The sequence below is a fragment of the Eublepharis macularius genome, chromosome 13 (assembly GCF_028583425.1).
Source record: "Eublepharis macularius isolate TG4126 chromosome 13, MPM_Emac_v1.0, whole genome shotgun sequence".
In the NCBI taxonomy this organism is placed as follows: Eukaryota; Metazoa; Chordata; class Lepidosauria; order Squamata; family Eublepharidae; genus Eublepharis; species Eublepharis macularius.
This window is the reverse complement of record NC_072802.1, coordinates 4,460,280-4,477,234: the sequence shown is the minus strand read 5'-3', so window position 1 is coordinate 4,477,234 and position 16,955 is coordinate 4,460,280. Positions and strand designations below refer to the sequence as shown.

General features: G+C 47.8%; 1 protein-coding gene across 1 annotated transcript in view; it reads left to right on the top strand.

Annotated features, from left to right (window-relative positions):
* The window catches only part of OPHN1 (oligophrenin 1), a 142,176-nt gene that overhangs the window by 86,331 nt on the left and 38,890 nt on the right, over window positions 1–16,955 (top strand). The window contains exons 16-17 of the mRNA XM_054996265.1: window positions 1,794–1,852; window positions 4,476–4,581. Coding sequence (XP_054852240.1) covers window positions 1,794–1,852; window positions 4,476–4,581 — 165 coding nt within the window. The remainder of the gene's footprint in view (window positions 1–1,793; window positions 1,853–4,475; window positions 4,582–16,955) is intronic.

Genomic DNA, 16,955 nt, shown 5'->3' with positions numbered 1-16,955 from the left:
TTCCCTGGTGGTTCTGCTGAAGTCAGTGTTAAGTGTTCCTGTATTTACAGAAGAGGGAGCACAGCAAAAGACAACTTTCTTTCTCAGATCTTTTCATCTCTTGTGAAAAGTGACACGTCATTGGGTGAAACAAGCAGGGCCGGGGTGCCCATTGAGGCCAGGTAGGCGGTGGCCTCAGGGTGCGGGGTGCTGGAGCGCGAGCCACCAACCTGCAGCCTCCTAGCCCTCCCGCCCTGAGCTGCCACCGCCGCCCGCACACGTCCCCGGCCGGGCTCAGCAGCCGTGGGCAGGCATCTGCGGCGGCACAGGGAAACCAAGCAGGAGAGCTCGGAGGCCACCCGCGCGCCTTCCTAGCCGCCCGCCACAGCAATTGGGCTGGCGGGGGGGGGGTGCGCAGTTTCGCACGCACACGATGTCATCACGCGGGCCGGTGCGTGTGTGCGGGCGGGCGGGCACCCGGCTGCTGGCCAGCTGCAGGCACCAAAAACCCTGGTGCCGCTGCTGGAAACGTGCACTTGAAAATTAGTTGTGGCTAAGTGTTTAGTGAGTGGGAGGGAAGAGTCTGTGTGGAATTTACTTGCAGCTGCAGAAGATGCTGTTGGCTGGGTTCTGACCTCAGGTGGCCGGCTGTGCCTGCTGCCATTGACAGCTACTTGGCCAGGAGGTGTGTTGAGGCTTGGCCTGGCCTCATCCAGTGATGATCCTGTCTCCACCACAGATGGCAAGACTGTTAATATTGGCACCTCCACAAGAAGGCAAGTGCTGAAGGGGCTGGTGGGTGTGCAGCCCCTGCAGAAGTGGAGGTGATGCCCTTCTTGCCCCCCTTGGGACTCTTAGAGATGCTGTCATTGGAATGCCCTGGGCAGTAACTGCTGAAATGCCCGGTTGGCAGTAAGGGAGCAAGGACGCCCGGTCTCCAGTTCTGCGTGACGTCTCCCGCCTTGTGGCACTTTGGAGGCCAAGCCCCTCCCCGCCTCTGAATTCCTTTCCCTCTCTCCTCCCTGCTCTCCTCTGCTCACTTAGAGGCTGCTGTGGGCTTTGCAGTGTGTCTTCAGAGATGGGCTGGGGCTACAGTATGATTGAGACCATAAAGAGTTCAGCAGCAAGCATAGGCCAAGGAAGAAGCAGAACTTCTTGGCTTCACTTCTGCAGTCTCAAGAACTACTCTGCCGCCACTATCCAAACCAATCTTTGTGTGTGGTCTCATCTTGTTCTGCTCTGAGTGGTGCATGACAGGTCCACGTGGCAATATTTTGCCCAAAGGAGCTCACAGCGAGGCTGCCACACTTTCAGCAAGCTCAACCAACATGTTGATGGTACCAGAGTCCCTTTAGTGCTGTGGAGTCCTCCATTAGCCAGCTCTGTTTCCACCTGGCCTGTGAGTACAGCGATCCGTCTCTGATTTAGAAATGCTCATCCACTCTCTGCCTCCGCAACTCCAGGGTTTCTTCTGGAGCCACAGTAGCTGTGTCGTGGCAGTAGGAAGGGGGAATGGTGATATGCAAGTGAACTGAGGACCTTCAGCACCTGGTAGGAACCAGGAAAGGAGCTTCTACTGTGTGCTTAGGGAGACAATCTGGAAGAAAAGTGTTTTTTCCAATGCTTCATAGGCAACTGTGACAATGGTTAGAAAGTCTGGGGATGGGGCGCCAGGTGGCATTCTCAGTAAAATTAAGATTTTTAAAAACTTCCATAGTGACTTCCAGTTTCTTCCATAGTAATTGAGAATAGATACACAGCTGTGCCTCGCTGTCTCCTGAAATGGCGTTCTTTCTGGATTTCTCCCTTTGCAGGAACCTCTCTGAACCTGTCATGACGTACAAACTTCACAAAGAATTGGTCTCAGCTGCCAGTAAGTGCCAGAGAGAAGTGATGAAACACTGGAGTGGGTTCCTGGAAATGTATTCTTTTGCCTCTGGGGAGAGGAACAAGTTTTGGGATACTGAATCTATGCTGGAGATTGTTGGCTGAAGCAGATGTAACACTGGCTGCTTTCAAGCCATGGCTGTATTCAGACAGCACAGCAAGCATCAGAGACACAAACCCAGCCAGTTGCCCTTTCCCCCCTTGTGCACAGAGCTCTGTTGAAGGCTTCTCAGTTAGGGAAGGATTGAATCAAGCTGCAGCCCACTGTAATGTCTGAGTGCAGGCGCTTTGGCATACTGGTGTTTCCTTCCTCCCTACACAATTGGATTCTTAACCTCAGTTTAATCTCATTTGAGAATCTCAGTTTGGGGGAAGGAAATAAGCCGCAGTTCCCCAGGTGCCTGTATTGAATTGTCACAGCAGATGGGAGTTTGTTTCAAGGCTCCCCAAACTAGGAGGCTGCATACTCTGTGTTGAAAGAGTGCCTGAGCATGGTACCAAGTCCAACACACATGCATCTCACCAAGTTTCATGTTCGCCTCCCTTTCATTGAAGTTCGGTTTGTGGTTGATGATGTTAACAGGATCTCCTTTTTTCCAGGGTATGAAATTGCACCCCAGAAGTAACTGTAGCCACATTACGATTAATTGTTTATCTGCAATTAATGGGGGAAGGGGGATTTGCTCCAGAGAGAGGGAGAGAGTGTGAGGAGAGGGCACACAGTCCTGACAATGACTGCACTGGCTAGGGTGTAGGGGAGGAGGAGGGTACACACTAACTCTCACAAAAGAATCATAGAAGGGGCCTCTGTTAGTCCTAAATTATGTGCCAATTTACTCTTCTTAATATGCCAAAACATGTGCCTTGATAAATGAAGCCTCCACGTAAGATGCAGTCACAACTGTTGGCCTCTTAGAGCTGAGGACCCCCTTGTAGCACTGATCCCTCCCCCCCCACACACACTTTTGCCCATATGCGGACAACGACAGCCTCTCTCAGAAAGCACTGAGGAATCTCTCGTGATGCAGCAGGATTCCCCGGTGCAGCCTAGGCAATGGCCAACAGGTGCAGGGGAATCCCAGAAGCCTTAGGGCAGAACTCCTGCAGAGTTCCAGCTTCATGAGCAAAGGGGAGTGGGAAAACACCAGTAACACGTGAACTGGACTCTCCCACATTGGCCTGTCCTGGATCTCCTAGAGGGAAGAAAATAATGATTTTTTTAAAAAAAAATATACTTCCAACTTTAAGTTTGGTCTAGTGGTTACGAGCAGCAGGGCTCTGATCTGGAGAACCATGTTTTGTTCCCCACTCCTCCACTTGAAGCCAGCTGGATGACCTTGGGTCAGTCACAGCTCTCTCAGAGCTCTCTCAACCCCACCCACCTCACAGGGTGATTGTTGGGATAATAATAACATACTTGTAAACCACTCTGAGTGGGCATTAAGTTGTCTTAAAGGGCGGTATATAAATCGAATGTTATTAATGTTGTTGTTGTTATTAATCTGGGAAAATAATCCCTGCCCCACCAGTCTCGCACAAAGGAGCTGCTGTGAGGATGTTATGCTGAACGTTGCTTTTATTAATAGATTAATGTTTCGGCCAGTGCATAGTTCAAGCAACCCATTTAATTAACTCAGAGGAATTTCAGTAGGTCTGACAGTCCTAATGCATGTTGTATTACTGGGGCTAGATCATCATCTAATAAAAATTAGTGTGGCAATCAAGAGTCCAATCAACTTCACTGCTTTTCGGTTGCCTTGAACGGAAGCAACTTCCCTGCTGCTTCCAGCGTCTGAATTGCTTTCAAGTGATTACCCTTGAGCTGCCTATCTTGGCTTCTTTATCTTCAGCATCTGAGCTCCTTTCCCCAAAATTGATGGTTGAAAATACATCCCCATTGGATATTTTTTCTGATGAATGCTTGGGCACCAGCAGGGATTGCAAATCGTTTCCAAGCAAGTGAAAGGAAACACTCTTTTGGGGCCCCAGCTTGCTCTCTCTTTCTGTCTAGGGGTGGCCTCTGTCCCAATGGAGCCCAGCTAAGGAAAAATGTAGTTTGAGGCCCTTACTCAGCTACCCTGGCAGCTGGTCAGAAATAACCGCCTTTCACCCAGACTGGGGCAAGCAAAACACTGTGGCAGTGGCAGAGCAACTGAGGCCCAGGAGGCCCAAAGGCAGAAGTCGTGTGCCACGCAGTGCCTCCCCTCCCCCCGTCCCCCCCCCGGCAATTTTGTGTAATATTGAAGCAATTAAAGGCGCCTGGAGAGGTGGCCAAAACTTCCAATTCATCCTTTAGAGTACTGAACAAGGTATTTGCCCAGGCCTCAAAGGAGTGGGCGGGTGGGGTATTTGTTGCTTTTTTTGACCTTATCTGCTTAAATAAATCCTAACAGCTCTATTGTTCCGCACTGTAATTCTTCCTTTAATTTTTTGCCATTAATTAATTTTGTACAGCCCAGAAACTGCCCTTTTATTTGCAATTCACCAGATTATGTTGGATGCCCCCGCATTCAGATTTTGCAGAAATCACCGCTAATGTCCAGCACATTGATCTTAGGCCCCAAACCTCTTTCTTCTTCTTCTTCTCTCTCCCACCCCCCCCCCCCAAGAATCTGAGAACCTGGACTACAGGCTGGGAGCCCTTCACACTCTGGTCTATAAACTCCCTGACAAGAACCGAGAGATGCTGGAAGTTCTCATCAGGCATCTGGTCCAGTAAGTCGCACGCAGTTGATCTGACTTTATGCCGTCCTTGGAGGGAGCCGCGCCAGGGCTTGGAGGCAAGCATGCAGGGGCGACAGAGACCGAGCTGGCATCAGAATGAAGTCAGTGGCAGTTCCAGGATTGAACAGATGCAGTTTCATTCCGTTGGGAACGCTGCCTCTGTGTTGGACGGTCTCTGGTTTGTTTACTATATAGAAATATTTTCTGTTTGGTGCCGTTGCTCCCCTGAACTGCTTCTGTCCCACTGACTCAGACACGTACCCCGTTAGTGCTGTTTTCTCTTTCCCAGATAGTTCGTGTGGAGGATCCCAGCTGATTGGGAACTGGACTTAGGAGCAGGGTGACGATATGCTGTGTAGCCAGTTGGACCTGGCATGGAATGGCACCACTGAGTGCAAACTGAAAGAGAAGGCGATGCAAACAAACAGGGAAAGGGCTTTGCACACAATGCCAGAAATGTTGGACAGGGTTGTGCGAACGTTCAAAACATCAGAGGTACTTTGCCGGTCCATCTAGTCCGGCTTCCTGTTCCACACACTGGCCAACCAGTTGCCCTAGAAAGCAAGTGAACGGCATAGAGGCCAACACCTTACTACTAATTTCATTATGAAATTAATTACAATCATATAATTATATAAACATAATTTCATTATATTAGTTATTGTATCAGTTATAATACAAATTATATCAATTATAATACAGTTATAATACAAATATATTACAAATTCTGTGGTAAACTATAGAGTTTCTGGAAATTCCTAGAGCTACGCTACGTCACTTCCAGATTTTCCTTCAAGTGATGTAGTGCTGCAAAGAATGTTGTGATCCTCCCATGATTTCCCCCCCAAGTATGGCAATTTCCCTGCCAGTTTTCAAGCAGACAGGGAGTACAGTTCCAGTTTTACAGGTAGATAAATAAAAGGTTGTGAATTTAAAGCAAATTGAATATTAAATCGTCTAGAAAACTTTTTGTTCAGTTACCATGAGCAGCCATTGGTAGAAATTAGAGATGAGTGTAAGCAAAACTCCAAACCGCAGAGATCACACGATCCCACCCCCACCCCCTCCACCCCGTTTTCGAGCTTTATTTGTGACTCTCTGGAACAGAAATGCTAGTCCTGAGTGCTCATCGTCACGGAAACCATCCCTCGCAAAATCTTTGGTTCTTTCCAAGTTGCAGCGTTCACCGGCAATGCAGCATGAGCTCACATTTCATTCTGAATTTGTACTGAATTCCTCCCAATCTGATCATTGCAAGTGAGGAACAAAGAGCACTCCCAGCCAATCCTAAAGAGAGCTGCCATTTTCTTTCCCCTTCTCCCATCCTTGTGCGCTGGAGAGAGACCCTTTTTTTTGTACAGCCTATTGGGGTGGGGGTGGCTTGCTCAAACAGCCATAGAATTAAAATGTGTTGCCCAATTTGCTTAAGACATGGCGGTTCTTGGAAGGATGGGCAGAAGACACTCTGTTACAATTTTGGTTGAAAAACCACAATTCCAGCCCTTCCAGAAGTCTCACAAAGAAAATACTTGAGGCAAACAATGGCTGCTGGTGCTGTGCTCAGGGACTGATAAAATTTGAATGCTTGGCACAATTTTCTTGAAACTTTGGGGGTTCTTTCAAGGAGAGGCAGAAGTCACGCCGCTGCAATTTTGGTGAAATTTGGTTGAAAAACAACTATTTCAGCTCCCCTGGAAGTCCCACATAGAAAAGCAGAGAGAGGCCTCTTTTGAGGGTCTGTAAAATTGCCTGTTTGTTCAGTCTGCTTGAAACTTAGGAGTTCTTTAGATTTAGAGGCAGGACTATATTCTGTGTGATTTTGGTGCTGTTAAGTGCAAAAACAGCTGCCTCAAATTGGTCCCCTTTCCTCTTCCCCATTGAAAATACCAGTCACAAAAGTCATGAGAATGAAGGGAAATTGATGAACTTTGAGTCTGACCCAGCAGTGCCCCACCAGAAAACTACCCAAACACAATAAACATTTAACTCTACAACCATGGATTTGAAAGCATCATGAAAATTTTCAAAATGCACACTCCTAGTAGAAACACTGTAGAAATGAAAACCTGTTTGCATAGAAATCTTCTGTTCTTTCATATATATACCAAGGGTAATGCCAATTTGCCACTTTGGGGCCAGGAAGGAATTTTCCTCCAGGCCAGATTGGCCAGGGATCTGGGAGGGTTTGGGGCTTCCCTTGGGCATAGGGCAGGGGTCACTGGGGGACTGGGTGGGGAGGAAGTTGTGAACTTACTGCAGTGTGCAGAGACTTGAACTTGTTGACCTGTGAGAATCTCTTCCAGCTCTGTGTTTCTGTGTTCCTCTTAGGAAAGGTCTCAAGCATGAATTGGACATTTACTGCTTGCCTTTTTCTTCACTGGACACACTTTCTAGCCTGACAGAGACAATCTCAGGTTGTCAGGTCCTGTCATGGGCATCGCCCTGTGAGATGCCAGCCGGCCTGATTTCAGCCTTACAGGACCTTCAGGGAATATATGGGATCCCGCTCGGTGGAAGGGGGGTATACCTCACCCTCACACCCTCTCAGTCCACCCACAGGTCCCTTCAATCTGACAGAGTCCTGCCTGCCTTCCAGAACAGCTTTCTCCATCCAGTTGTGAGCCTGACTCCTTCTCATCCTCTCCATCTTCTTTCCTCCACCTCCTCTCTGCTGCTCTCTCATTCTCCTACGCAACCCACCACACCTTGTGGGTGGACTTCCCTTTTATCCCTTCACTGTTCCCTTCTCCGCCTGCCAGCCGCGCCCCCTTCCTGCACTCTAGCCACGCCCCTGGCTGACTCAGGCAGTTGCACCTGGGTTTGCTCTGTTGGCTGCATTGGGCAGGCACACCTGTGCCTCCTTGGTTGGCTGCCAAGCCTTCCCTGCTGAGCTGGCTGCTTGGGCCAGGCACACCTGTGCTTCCTTGGCTGGCTGCCAAGCTTTTCCTGCAGAGTGCCTCAGGCAGTTCCACCTGGGGTTGTTTTGCTCCCAGCTTCACCTGGACCAGGCTCCTGCCTTCTAGCTGACCTGCAGGCTGGGGCGTGGCTCTGTGCTGCTTTGGTTCCCTCTCCTCTCTGGCTGGTAAGGCTGCTGTCTGACTGCCCTTGCTTCCTGTGCCTCCTCCCTCAGGTCTACTGCCCTCCTGGGGGTCCTTACTCTCCCTGTCTGGCCCCCTGGCCTCCCACCAGAGGGTGGGACTAGCTGGCTTCCACCTGCCTCGCCTGACTCTCTGGGGCTTGGGTGTTTCTTCCCTGTCCTCTGTTTCTGGGCGTGGCAGAGTCTTGGTTTCTGTCTGGGCAGCTGCATGGTGGTCGTCTGGCTGTCTCCCCTTCCCTTCTGTTAAGTCTAGGGGCAGTGCTTCAGACCCCGGACACAGGTTTAGTGCTGCAGATGTGCCGGCTGATTTTGACATACTTGCTAATTACCCCTTGCCAGGGCCAGCACAAGATTTTACAGCCTCAGTGGCCACATGACCTACCTCAGGTAGTGACGCATAACAAAGGTCATACTTTGGACCTTATTTTTGCTTTTAATTGTTGGGAGAAGAGCTATGGGGGGGGGGACTGGAGATTCACATGGTGCCGTGAGCTGACCACTGGCTCTTCAAGGTGCACATGAATGCGGCACTGATGCTGTGCAGGAGCAAAGAGTTGGTTAAAATGGTCTGCCTGTGAAGACTAATGGATCTGGCCGGTCTCCGGAATGCCTTGGGTAACTTTAAGTTTGTCATCATTCTTCTGTGCAGCCCCACATTGGGACTGCACTTGCACAGGCCTGCTTTGGAGAGAGATTTCTAGCTCTAAAGACCTCAAAAGGGGCGCTCCCGATAGTCTGCACGTGTGGTGTTTCCCGCCCGATCGCTGCATAGAGACACAGGGCGCTCTTTCATCCCTCAGTTCTCTTTTTGTCACCAGTGAGAGAGGTCATTCGCTCTAATCGCCTTGCTCTATTACCTCTATGACTAGTTGTTGTTCATTGTTCTTAGTTATAGTTGTAGTTTGTTGTTTGATAGTTGTAGTTATCCAGTTTTATATAGTAGTGTAGTTAGACAGTTATTATAGTTAGAGTTTGGTGTTTCACTTACAAGTTATGCAGTTGATAGGATGTCGTAAAAGGCGCTATTTAAGAAATGTTCTAAATGTGACACAAAGATACCTCACACCAATGAGCATACCTTGTGCCTCCTATATCTGGGAGAGTCCCATAAGGTTTCCGCTTGCCGCCACTGCCAAAGATTTACACCAAAGGCGCACAGCGACCGGGCAACGCATCTTAAAGCAACCCTGTGGGAGATGGTCCTGTCGGGATCCTCTAAACCAGCAACACTGTCATCCACTGAGTCGGACCTGACCCTCCACACTGAGCCCTTAGTTCCAAAGGCCGGACACGAGAACCCTCCAAAACAACAGCCTCCACCTCTCTCAGAACCAGTAGCTACTGGAACCAACACTAAAGGTATTGAGGCGAACCCTAAATGGGGTTCGGAAGTTGGGCTCTTCAAAATGCCGTTCTTCAGATCCAATCGGATTGGGGCTGATTCCGCACACGTGGGATAATGCACTTTCAATGCACTTTATCAATTGTTTGAGGTGGATTTTTTGTTCCATACACAACAAAATCTGTTCCAAATGATCTATAAAGAGGATTGGAAGTGCATTATCCAACGTGTGCGGAAGCACTCTCTAACAAGCTTCCTTGGAACCAGTGCCGAAGAAGGCCAAGGCTGAGACGAAGCACTTGAAGCGGTCTGCTTCTACTCCCTCCCATAAAGAGAAACATCGATCGGCCTCTTCTACTCCATCCCTCATAATTGAGGAGAAGATACTTCGGCCACACCTTACTCCATCCCCTCTGCCCACTCCTGCCTTCCAGTCAGAATATGAAAGGGACAGTGCCTGTGATGACCTGTACCCAGCCTTTTCTACAGCCTCCAATCCGAGCCCTTCTCACTCGGATCCGAGGACATCCTCGCAGCCGCCCCCGATTACGACAGTGGCAGTTCTGACACAGTCATTCCAACCAACACAGTTTCAGCCTACACAACAGTATACATCATACTCCTGGCCGGTTCCACCCTTGGTTCCGACGATGTCCCTCACTCCAGTCCCGACTTGGGCATATACACCTGCCTACCAGCCACTGGCGTCTAGCTGGCAGGAGTTTATGTCATAGTTGCAATCCACCCCTGTGTTGCCACCTCCTGCAACTCAGCTGGCTCCAGTGCAACGACCACTGCCTGAGGCTCCAGGTTCATCTATGCACCGTCAACACATATAGACCCCACCTCGGATTCGGAGGAGGACATTGAGACAGTGTCTCACTATGACAGGGTGTCTGATTTAGCCTCCGATCCATCTCCTGAGGAAGTTGTGGGGGATCCCACTTCATCCTCCCCTTCGGAAGATTATAGACTTTTTGCAGAACAGATGCTAAGAATGTCTCCAGTACCAGTTCTAAACCCAAAAGCAAGGTGCTTCAAGCACTCTACTCTGACTCCACTGACTCGGTAGCCTTCCCAGCTGTGGAGGATCTGCTGGATATCACTCATGGGGTTTGGGAAAGGCCTGCTTCCGTTCCTGCCACATCATGCAAGGTGGAGGGGTACTACAAGTTGAAGCAGCAGGATTGTGCTTTTCTTTTCGGTCATCCCAAACCCTCATTGTTGGTAACGGAAGAGATCCAACCAAAGAGCAAGTATGGCCTGCATTCATCTCCAAGTGACAGAGAGGGATGCAAACTTGACCAGCTGGGAAGGAAGATCTATTCCTCAGCTGCCGTGAATTTTCGAATCTCCAACTATCAGGCCATTATGGGATCGTACAATTTATTCCTCTGGGGATGACTCTCATCATATGTGGCAGACTTACCAGAGGACAAGAAATCAGTCATTCGAGTACTTCAGGGGGAGGCCACTAGATTGGCCAAACAACAGATGACAGCAGCAAAGCATGAGGCTGATTGCTCTGCCTGGGCCATGGCTTCGGCAGTGGTACTGCAGCATCACTCCTGGCTGAGATCAACGGCATTAATCCCGGATAAGCTCAGTAAAGTGGCGGATTTTCTATTCGAGGGCACGTCCCTCTTTTCAGAAAAGACTGATATTCATTAACATAAATGAAAAATAACAGGCAGACGTCATGCTCTCTTGGTGTCATCGCTCCTCAACAACATTTCCAGCAACAACATTACAAATACCGCAACCAAAGAAGACTGCAGTACCAGAAACGGAACACAAGGTACAATTACAGCCTTACCAGCAGTATCACCCCTACAAGGGATACTCGGCCTACCATTGTGGCTCAGGAAGACGCTCTAATAAATCAAGACCTAAACAGGCCCAGCCACAGTCTCCTAAACACTTTCAGCCTCAAAAGCCTGTTTTCTGAGCGCCCCAGTTTCGGCACAACCCTGTTCTTTTTTGGACAGGCTAGCACCTTTTGTTAATCAGTGGGAAATGAGCACCACCGATTCCTGGGCTCTTGCCGTAGTTTGAAATGGCTACCGTGTACACTTTGAGGACACACCACCTTCGTGTTGCTCTGGGAGATCGGCAGCACTCTCACAGGAGTTGCAGCTTGCCATTTCTGAGTTGCTGCAGAAGGAGGCTATACCGAGAGTTCCTGCAAGCAACTCTAAGTTTGGTTTTTACGCAAAATATTTCATAGTTGAGAAGGATGGTGGAGTCAGACCGATCCTTGATTTAAGACAATATGTTCATTAAAGTTGAAAAGTTTCGTATGCTAACACATTCTAGTGTCATTCATTACCTCAAGACTGGTTCTTGGTTTGCTGTCCTTGATCTCAAGGATGCGCATTTTCATATCTCTATACACCAGGCCCATAAGAAATACTTGAGTTTCTGTTATAGGGAGGAGACATTCCAATATACTGCACTTCTATTTGGACTTTCTTCAGCCCCATGGGTATTCACTAAATAAATGCATGGCTGTAGTGGTGGCTTTTCTTAGGTCAAAGGGATGTACCATTTATCCTTACTTGGATGACTGGCTCCTTGTGGACCAATCTCTCAGTTACCACCATTTCCAGGCTAAGCCTCCTAATTAATTGGAAGAAATCCAACCTTGAACCAACCCAGACCACCCAGCTCATAGGTGCTCTTCTGGATGCAAGAGTGGGTAGAGCGTTTCTACCCCAAGACAGGATGGGGACTATTCAGTCTCTAGTGAGACAAATAGAATTGAAACGTTTTCAACCTGCTAAATTCATTCAAAAGTTATTGGGACTTATGGCCTCCACCATGGAGGTAGTTCCTTTTGCACTCCTCTTTATGAGGCCTCTACAAAACTGGTTCATTAGGGGGTTTGACCCCATTAGAGGTTCCCAGTCTAAAGGTCTCTCTATCCCTAGATAGGTCACCAGATCTTTACAATGGTGGGCTAACCCAGTTAATTTACTCAGGGGCACCCGTTTGGTATACAACCTCTGGAAATTAGCCTAACCACTGATGCTTCCCTCCAGGGCTGGGGAGGTCACCTTGGGGAACTCTATACAAGATACTTGGTCACTGGCTGAATCTAAGGTGCACATAAATGTCTTAGAGCTGACAGCCATACGTTATTCACTTGCCTCTTTTGCAGAGTTGATGCGGGACAAGAGGGTACAGGTGCAAACCGACAACATCTCCGCTCTCTATTAACAAGTAGGGTGGAACAGCTTCCCTAACTCTCTGAAGAGAAGCCACACATCTTTGGCTATGGGCTCTTTGCAACAACACCTTTCCCCAGGTGATACATATTGCCGTCATGACAAATACCAGGGTGGACATGTTGAGCAGACTCATCAAACTGCACCACGAATGGTCGATCAACGATAAGTTTATTCTTCCAATCTTCAGGAGATTGGGGTTCCCAGAAATCAACCTGTTCGCTACCTCCCAGAATGCCAAGGCCAGGCTGTTCTGCTCACGACTCAATCGGGGACGCTTTCCAGATTCCATAGGATGGGGGGCTGTTTTATGCTTTCCCCCCAATACCTATACTGCCACAGGTTTTGTGCAGAATTAGATACTATTGAACTCATTGCATTCTCATTGCACCTTTTTGGCCCCACAGGGAGTGGTCTCCCCTTCTCTGGCAAATGGTCAGGGGACAGCGCTACCAACTACCAAGGGCCCCAGGCTTGCTATACAGGGAACAGATAAGGCATCACTATGTCAATTCCGTCAACCTGGCAGCATGGCTGCTCTTTCCAACACAGTAGCCTTCTCTAAAGAAGTAACACAGATTTTGTTGAATGCTCGGATGCCTTCTACCAGGCTGTCATATTCCTCCAAGTGGAACACTTTCACTAAATGGGTAACGGAAAGAGGTTTATCCTCTTTCTCCTGTCCCATACCCAGGATTTTCGATTATCGTTTCTCCCATCTAAACAAGGGTCTTACATCCTCATCTGTTAAAGTCCATATGGCTGCTGTATCAGCCTTCCATGAACAGGTGGATGGTAAGACCTTGTTTTCTCACCATGCATCCAAGCAGTTCTTGATGGGGGTACTCTTCACCTTCCCTCCTAGGCGGGCCCCAGCTCCTCGAAGGGGCTTACCAACATCCAATCAGTCCCTGTCCAGGTGGATTGTAGCAGCAATCAAGAGATGTTATACCGTGGCAGGAACACCATGTCCAGGTACAGTCTGGGCACATTCAATGTGATTGCAGTCTTCCTCAGCAGCCTTCCTTTGAGGGACACCTCTGCAGGAGATTTGTCAAGCTGCCACATGGTCATCCACGGATACATTCATCAAACACTATGAGGTCAACATGAATTCCAGATCGGACGCAGCTGTTGGAAATGCAGTACTTCAGTCTTTATTCACTTAAGAGTCTCCTCACGCCCACCCCCATTGGTGAGTAGCTTGTTATACTCACACTGGGGCTCCCAATATGCAGTCCCCTTCAAGGGCCTGCATTACAAATGAATAGAGACCTTGATCTCCTGAAGGATTTTGTCCTATGTATGTAATATAATGTGGGGCTGCACAGAAGAACGACGACAAAAACGACGAGAGCCAGTTTGGTGTAATGGTTACGAGCGTGGGACTCTAATCTGGAGAGCAGGGTTTGATTCCCCACTCCTCCACTTGAAGCCAGCTGGGTGACCTTGGGCTAGTCACAGCTCTCTGGAGCTCTCTCAGCCCCACCCACCTCACAGGGTGTTTTGTTGTGGGGATAATAATGGCATACTTTGTAAACCACTCTGAGTGGGCATTAAGTTGTCCTGAAGGGCGGTATATAAATTGAATGTTATTGTTATTATTAAATAATGTGTGCAGACACACATTCCCTCCCTCCTGCCTCGCTGTGAGGAGATAAACATTTGTGCACCCTCCAGCAGCATAGGAGGACAGAATGGTTTCATTTGGCAAAGGTGTTAGTTTATCTCCCTGTCTAGTTAACCTGTACGCAGAACATATCGTAAGAAAAGATGGATTAGATTTAGATGAAGGTGAAGTAAAAATGAGTGGAAGGAACATTAGCAGTTTGAAATATGAGGGTGACATTATGTTGCTGGCTTGAAGTGACCACTGATGAAGATTAAAGGAGAAAGTAGCAAAGGAGGATTGTAGCTGAAAATCAAAACAAAAACTAATGAATACTGAAGAATTATACAATTTTAAATTTAACAATGAAAAAATTGAAATGGTTAAAGATTCTCAATTCTTGGCTCAATTATCAACCAAAAGTGAGCATACATCCATGAAATCAGGAGATTGAAACTTGGAAAGGTAGCCATGAAGGAGCTAGAAAAGATCCTTGTGTAAGGAAATGTCGCTGGGGAACCATATCAAGATAATTCATACTATGGTATTCTTCAATAGTATGTACGGATATAAAAGTTGGACAGTGAAGAAAGCACAGGAAGAAAATTGATTCATTTGAAATGTGGTATTGGAGGAGAGTTTTACAGATACTATGGCGCGGAAATGGACAAACTGACTTCAGTATTGAAAGGACAAATGGAAGAAGACTTTGCCAGACCTTGGACTTTATTTTACAATTGGATTAAAAATAAGCATAAAGATTTGAGTGTGTTAAAAGGCTGTAATGTAATTTGTTTCAATTATCACAGTCTACTGATGTGGAGTACTAAATGATATGTAGAGTACTGTTGTAAGCCTGCTCGCGGGGAGGGTGGAATACAAATATAATAAAATAAAATAAAAAGAAAATTATATAGCGAAATATCGGGGGGGGGCGGTCCTTTTTTTCCCCTTTTCTATCCTATCCCTCCTGTCTTAATTTTCCTGGAAAATTAATAAAATATAATTATTTTTTAAAAAAAGACAAGTGGGTTCTAGATCAAATCAAGCCTGCATTCTTCCTAGAAGCTAAGATGATTATCATACTTTGGTCACATCATGAGAAGACGGGACTCCCTGAAAAACACAATAATGCTAGGAAAGGTTGAAGACAATGGAGAAAGTGGACGACCCGGCATAAGATGGATCGATGCAGTAAATAAAGCCACAGCAAGACTGTTGATAATAAGATGTTATGGAGGTCATTAATTCATAAGTTGGAAGTGCTGGGATGGCACACAACACACAGGCACTGGCAGCCCTGCCTCTCCTGCTGTGTTCTGTTGGTACAGCTTCACGCATCAGAGCCAAGCCTCCCGAAGGGGCCACTCTGCAGACAGGTAAAATCAGCAGCTGCCTGTTGATGCCCACTCTTTGTGGTGGTTCCCGCACTGTGGAACAGTCTGTCCGAGGCTATTGGGAAGGGCCCCCCCCCACTTCTAGTGTTTCACGAAATTGCAACAGAATTGTTCAGGAGGGCCTTCTTGTAGAGGAAGGAGAGCTGTGATGTAATGGATCAGCCTGGAACGTGACCTTTATTAGGGTCAATATGTTTTTTTCTTTTTCAGTCCCAGCCTGCAGCATTATGTTGTTTTATCGAGTAAACCTTGCTGTTAGACTCAAAGGTTATCATCTTTTATAATTTTCTTGCTGATTGACTGAATGGCAGAGGAAAGTGCTGTCAAGGCGCAGCTGATTTTTGATTTTCAAGGCAAGAAATGAACAGAGGTGGTTTGCCATCGCTTGCCTCTGTGTAGCAACCCTGGTCTTCCTTGGTGGTCTCCATCCAAGTGCTAGTCAGGGCTGACTCTGCTTAGCTTCTGAGATTTGACAATATGTGGCTAGCCTGCTCCATCCAGGTCAGGGACATTGACTATATAACTTTGTTTTACAAGGAATCTCAGCTATTAGATTCAAATGTCATCATATTTCATAACTGGCTTGCTAATCAACTAAATCGATCTGTTGTAATCTACCTTGAGGCCCAGTGAGAAAGATACGACCATAAATGAAAATAAATAAATAAAAACTTGCATGTATGTGTAATACATGCACACAGTGTGCAGGTCTCCAGCATACCTTCAATGAGATCCTTGTGCCTGCTGGCCGTCAGCCAAGTCCTTAAAGTTAGGTTTGATTCCTGTTTGCAGTGTGCCTTTTTCTAGGGCCATCGGAGAAATCGGGGATATTACTTTCTGGGCTGGGTGAGTAGCTGAAAACTACTCGTCCACTGGCTGTCAGAAGACATTGGAGTGGGGAGTGGGGACTATCTAATCCCTGAATCCCCCCTTCCCCAGCCCCCCCCCCCCCCGCTTTGTAGGCTGCTCCTGTTAAGAATCACTGCTAAGGCCCTTTAATCCAAGAATGCTACTGCCTGGCAGTCAGAAGAACAGCACAAATTAATTCCTTTTCTAGGAACTGCTTCACGCTTGCGAGAGGAACTGTCCCTTCCCTCTTCTTTCTGCTAACTGCTGGGTCTTTCTTTTTCTTTCTCTCAGTGGCAGCTCTTTGTCAAGTGTTAAGAGCAGAATACAGTTTATATGCTAATATGGCTTGACTCTGCGGGCCAGAACATCAAACCTACTGTCTGCCCAGCCCAATTAGCAAGGCCTTTTTGTCTGGGATTTTGAGAACTGTCCTCCATCCTGTCCCCTGAGGGTGGGGGGTGGGGGGGCAGCAGCATACAGTATGTTGCGTGTGCATGGTCAGCTCTGGGCTCAACTGGAGGAAGAAGTGCCTTTCTTTTTGAAATAAAGTCTGTTCACTGAATAGCTGCCATAGCCAGTGTTTTCAGGTGTCGATCCATGAATGTTTGTGTGTGAAGTAGCCTCAAGTCACAGCCAACTCATGGAGACCCAGTAGGGTTTTCAGGGCAAGAGAAAAACAGAGGTGGTTTGCCATTGGCTGCCTCTGCATAGCGACCCTGAACTTCCTTGATGGACTCCCATCTGGGTTCTAACCAGGGCCAACCTTGGCCGTTTCCACACAGCTCCCCACCGTTCGTAACAACCTGGAAGATCGGGAAAAAAACACGGAAGATTGCGTTTTCTC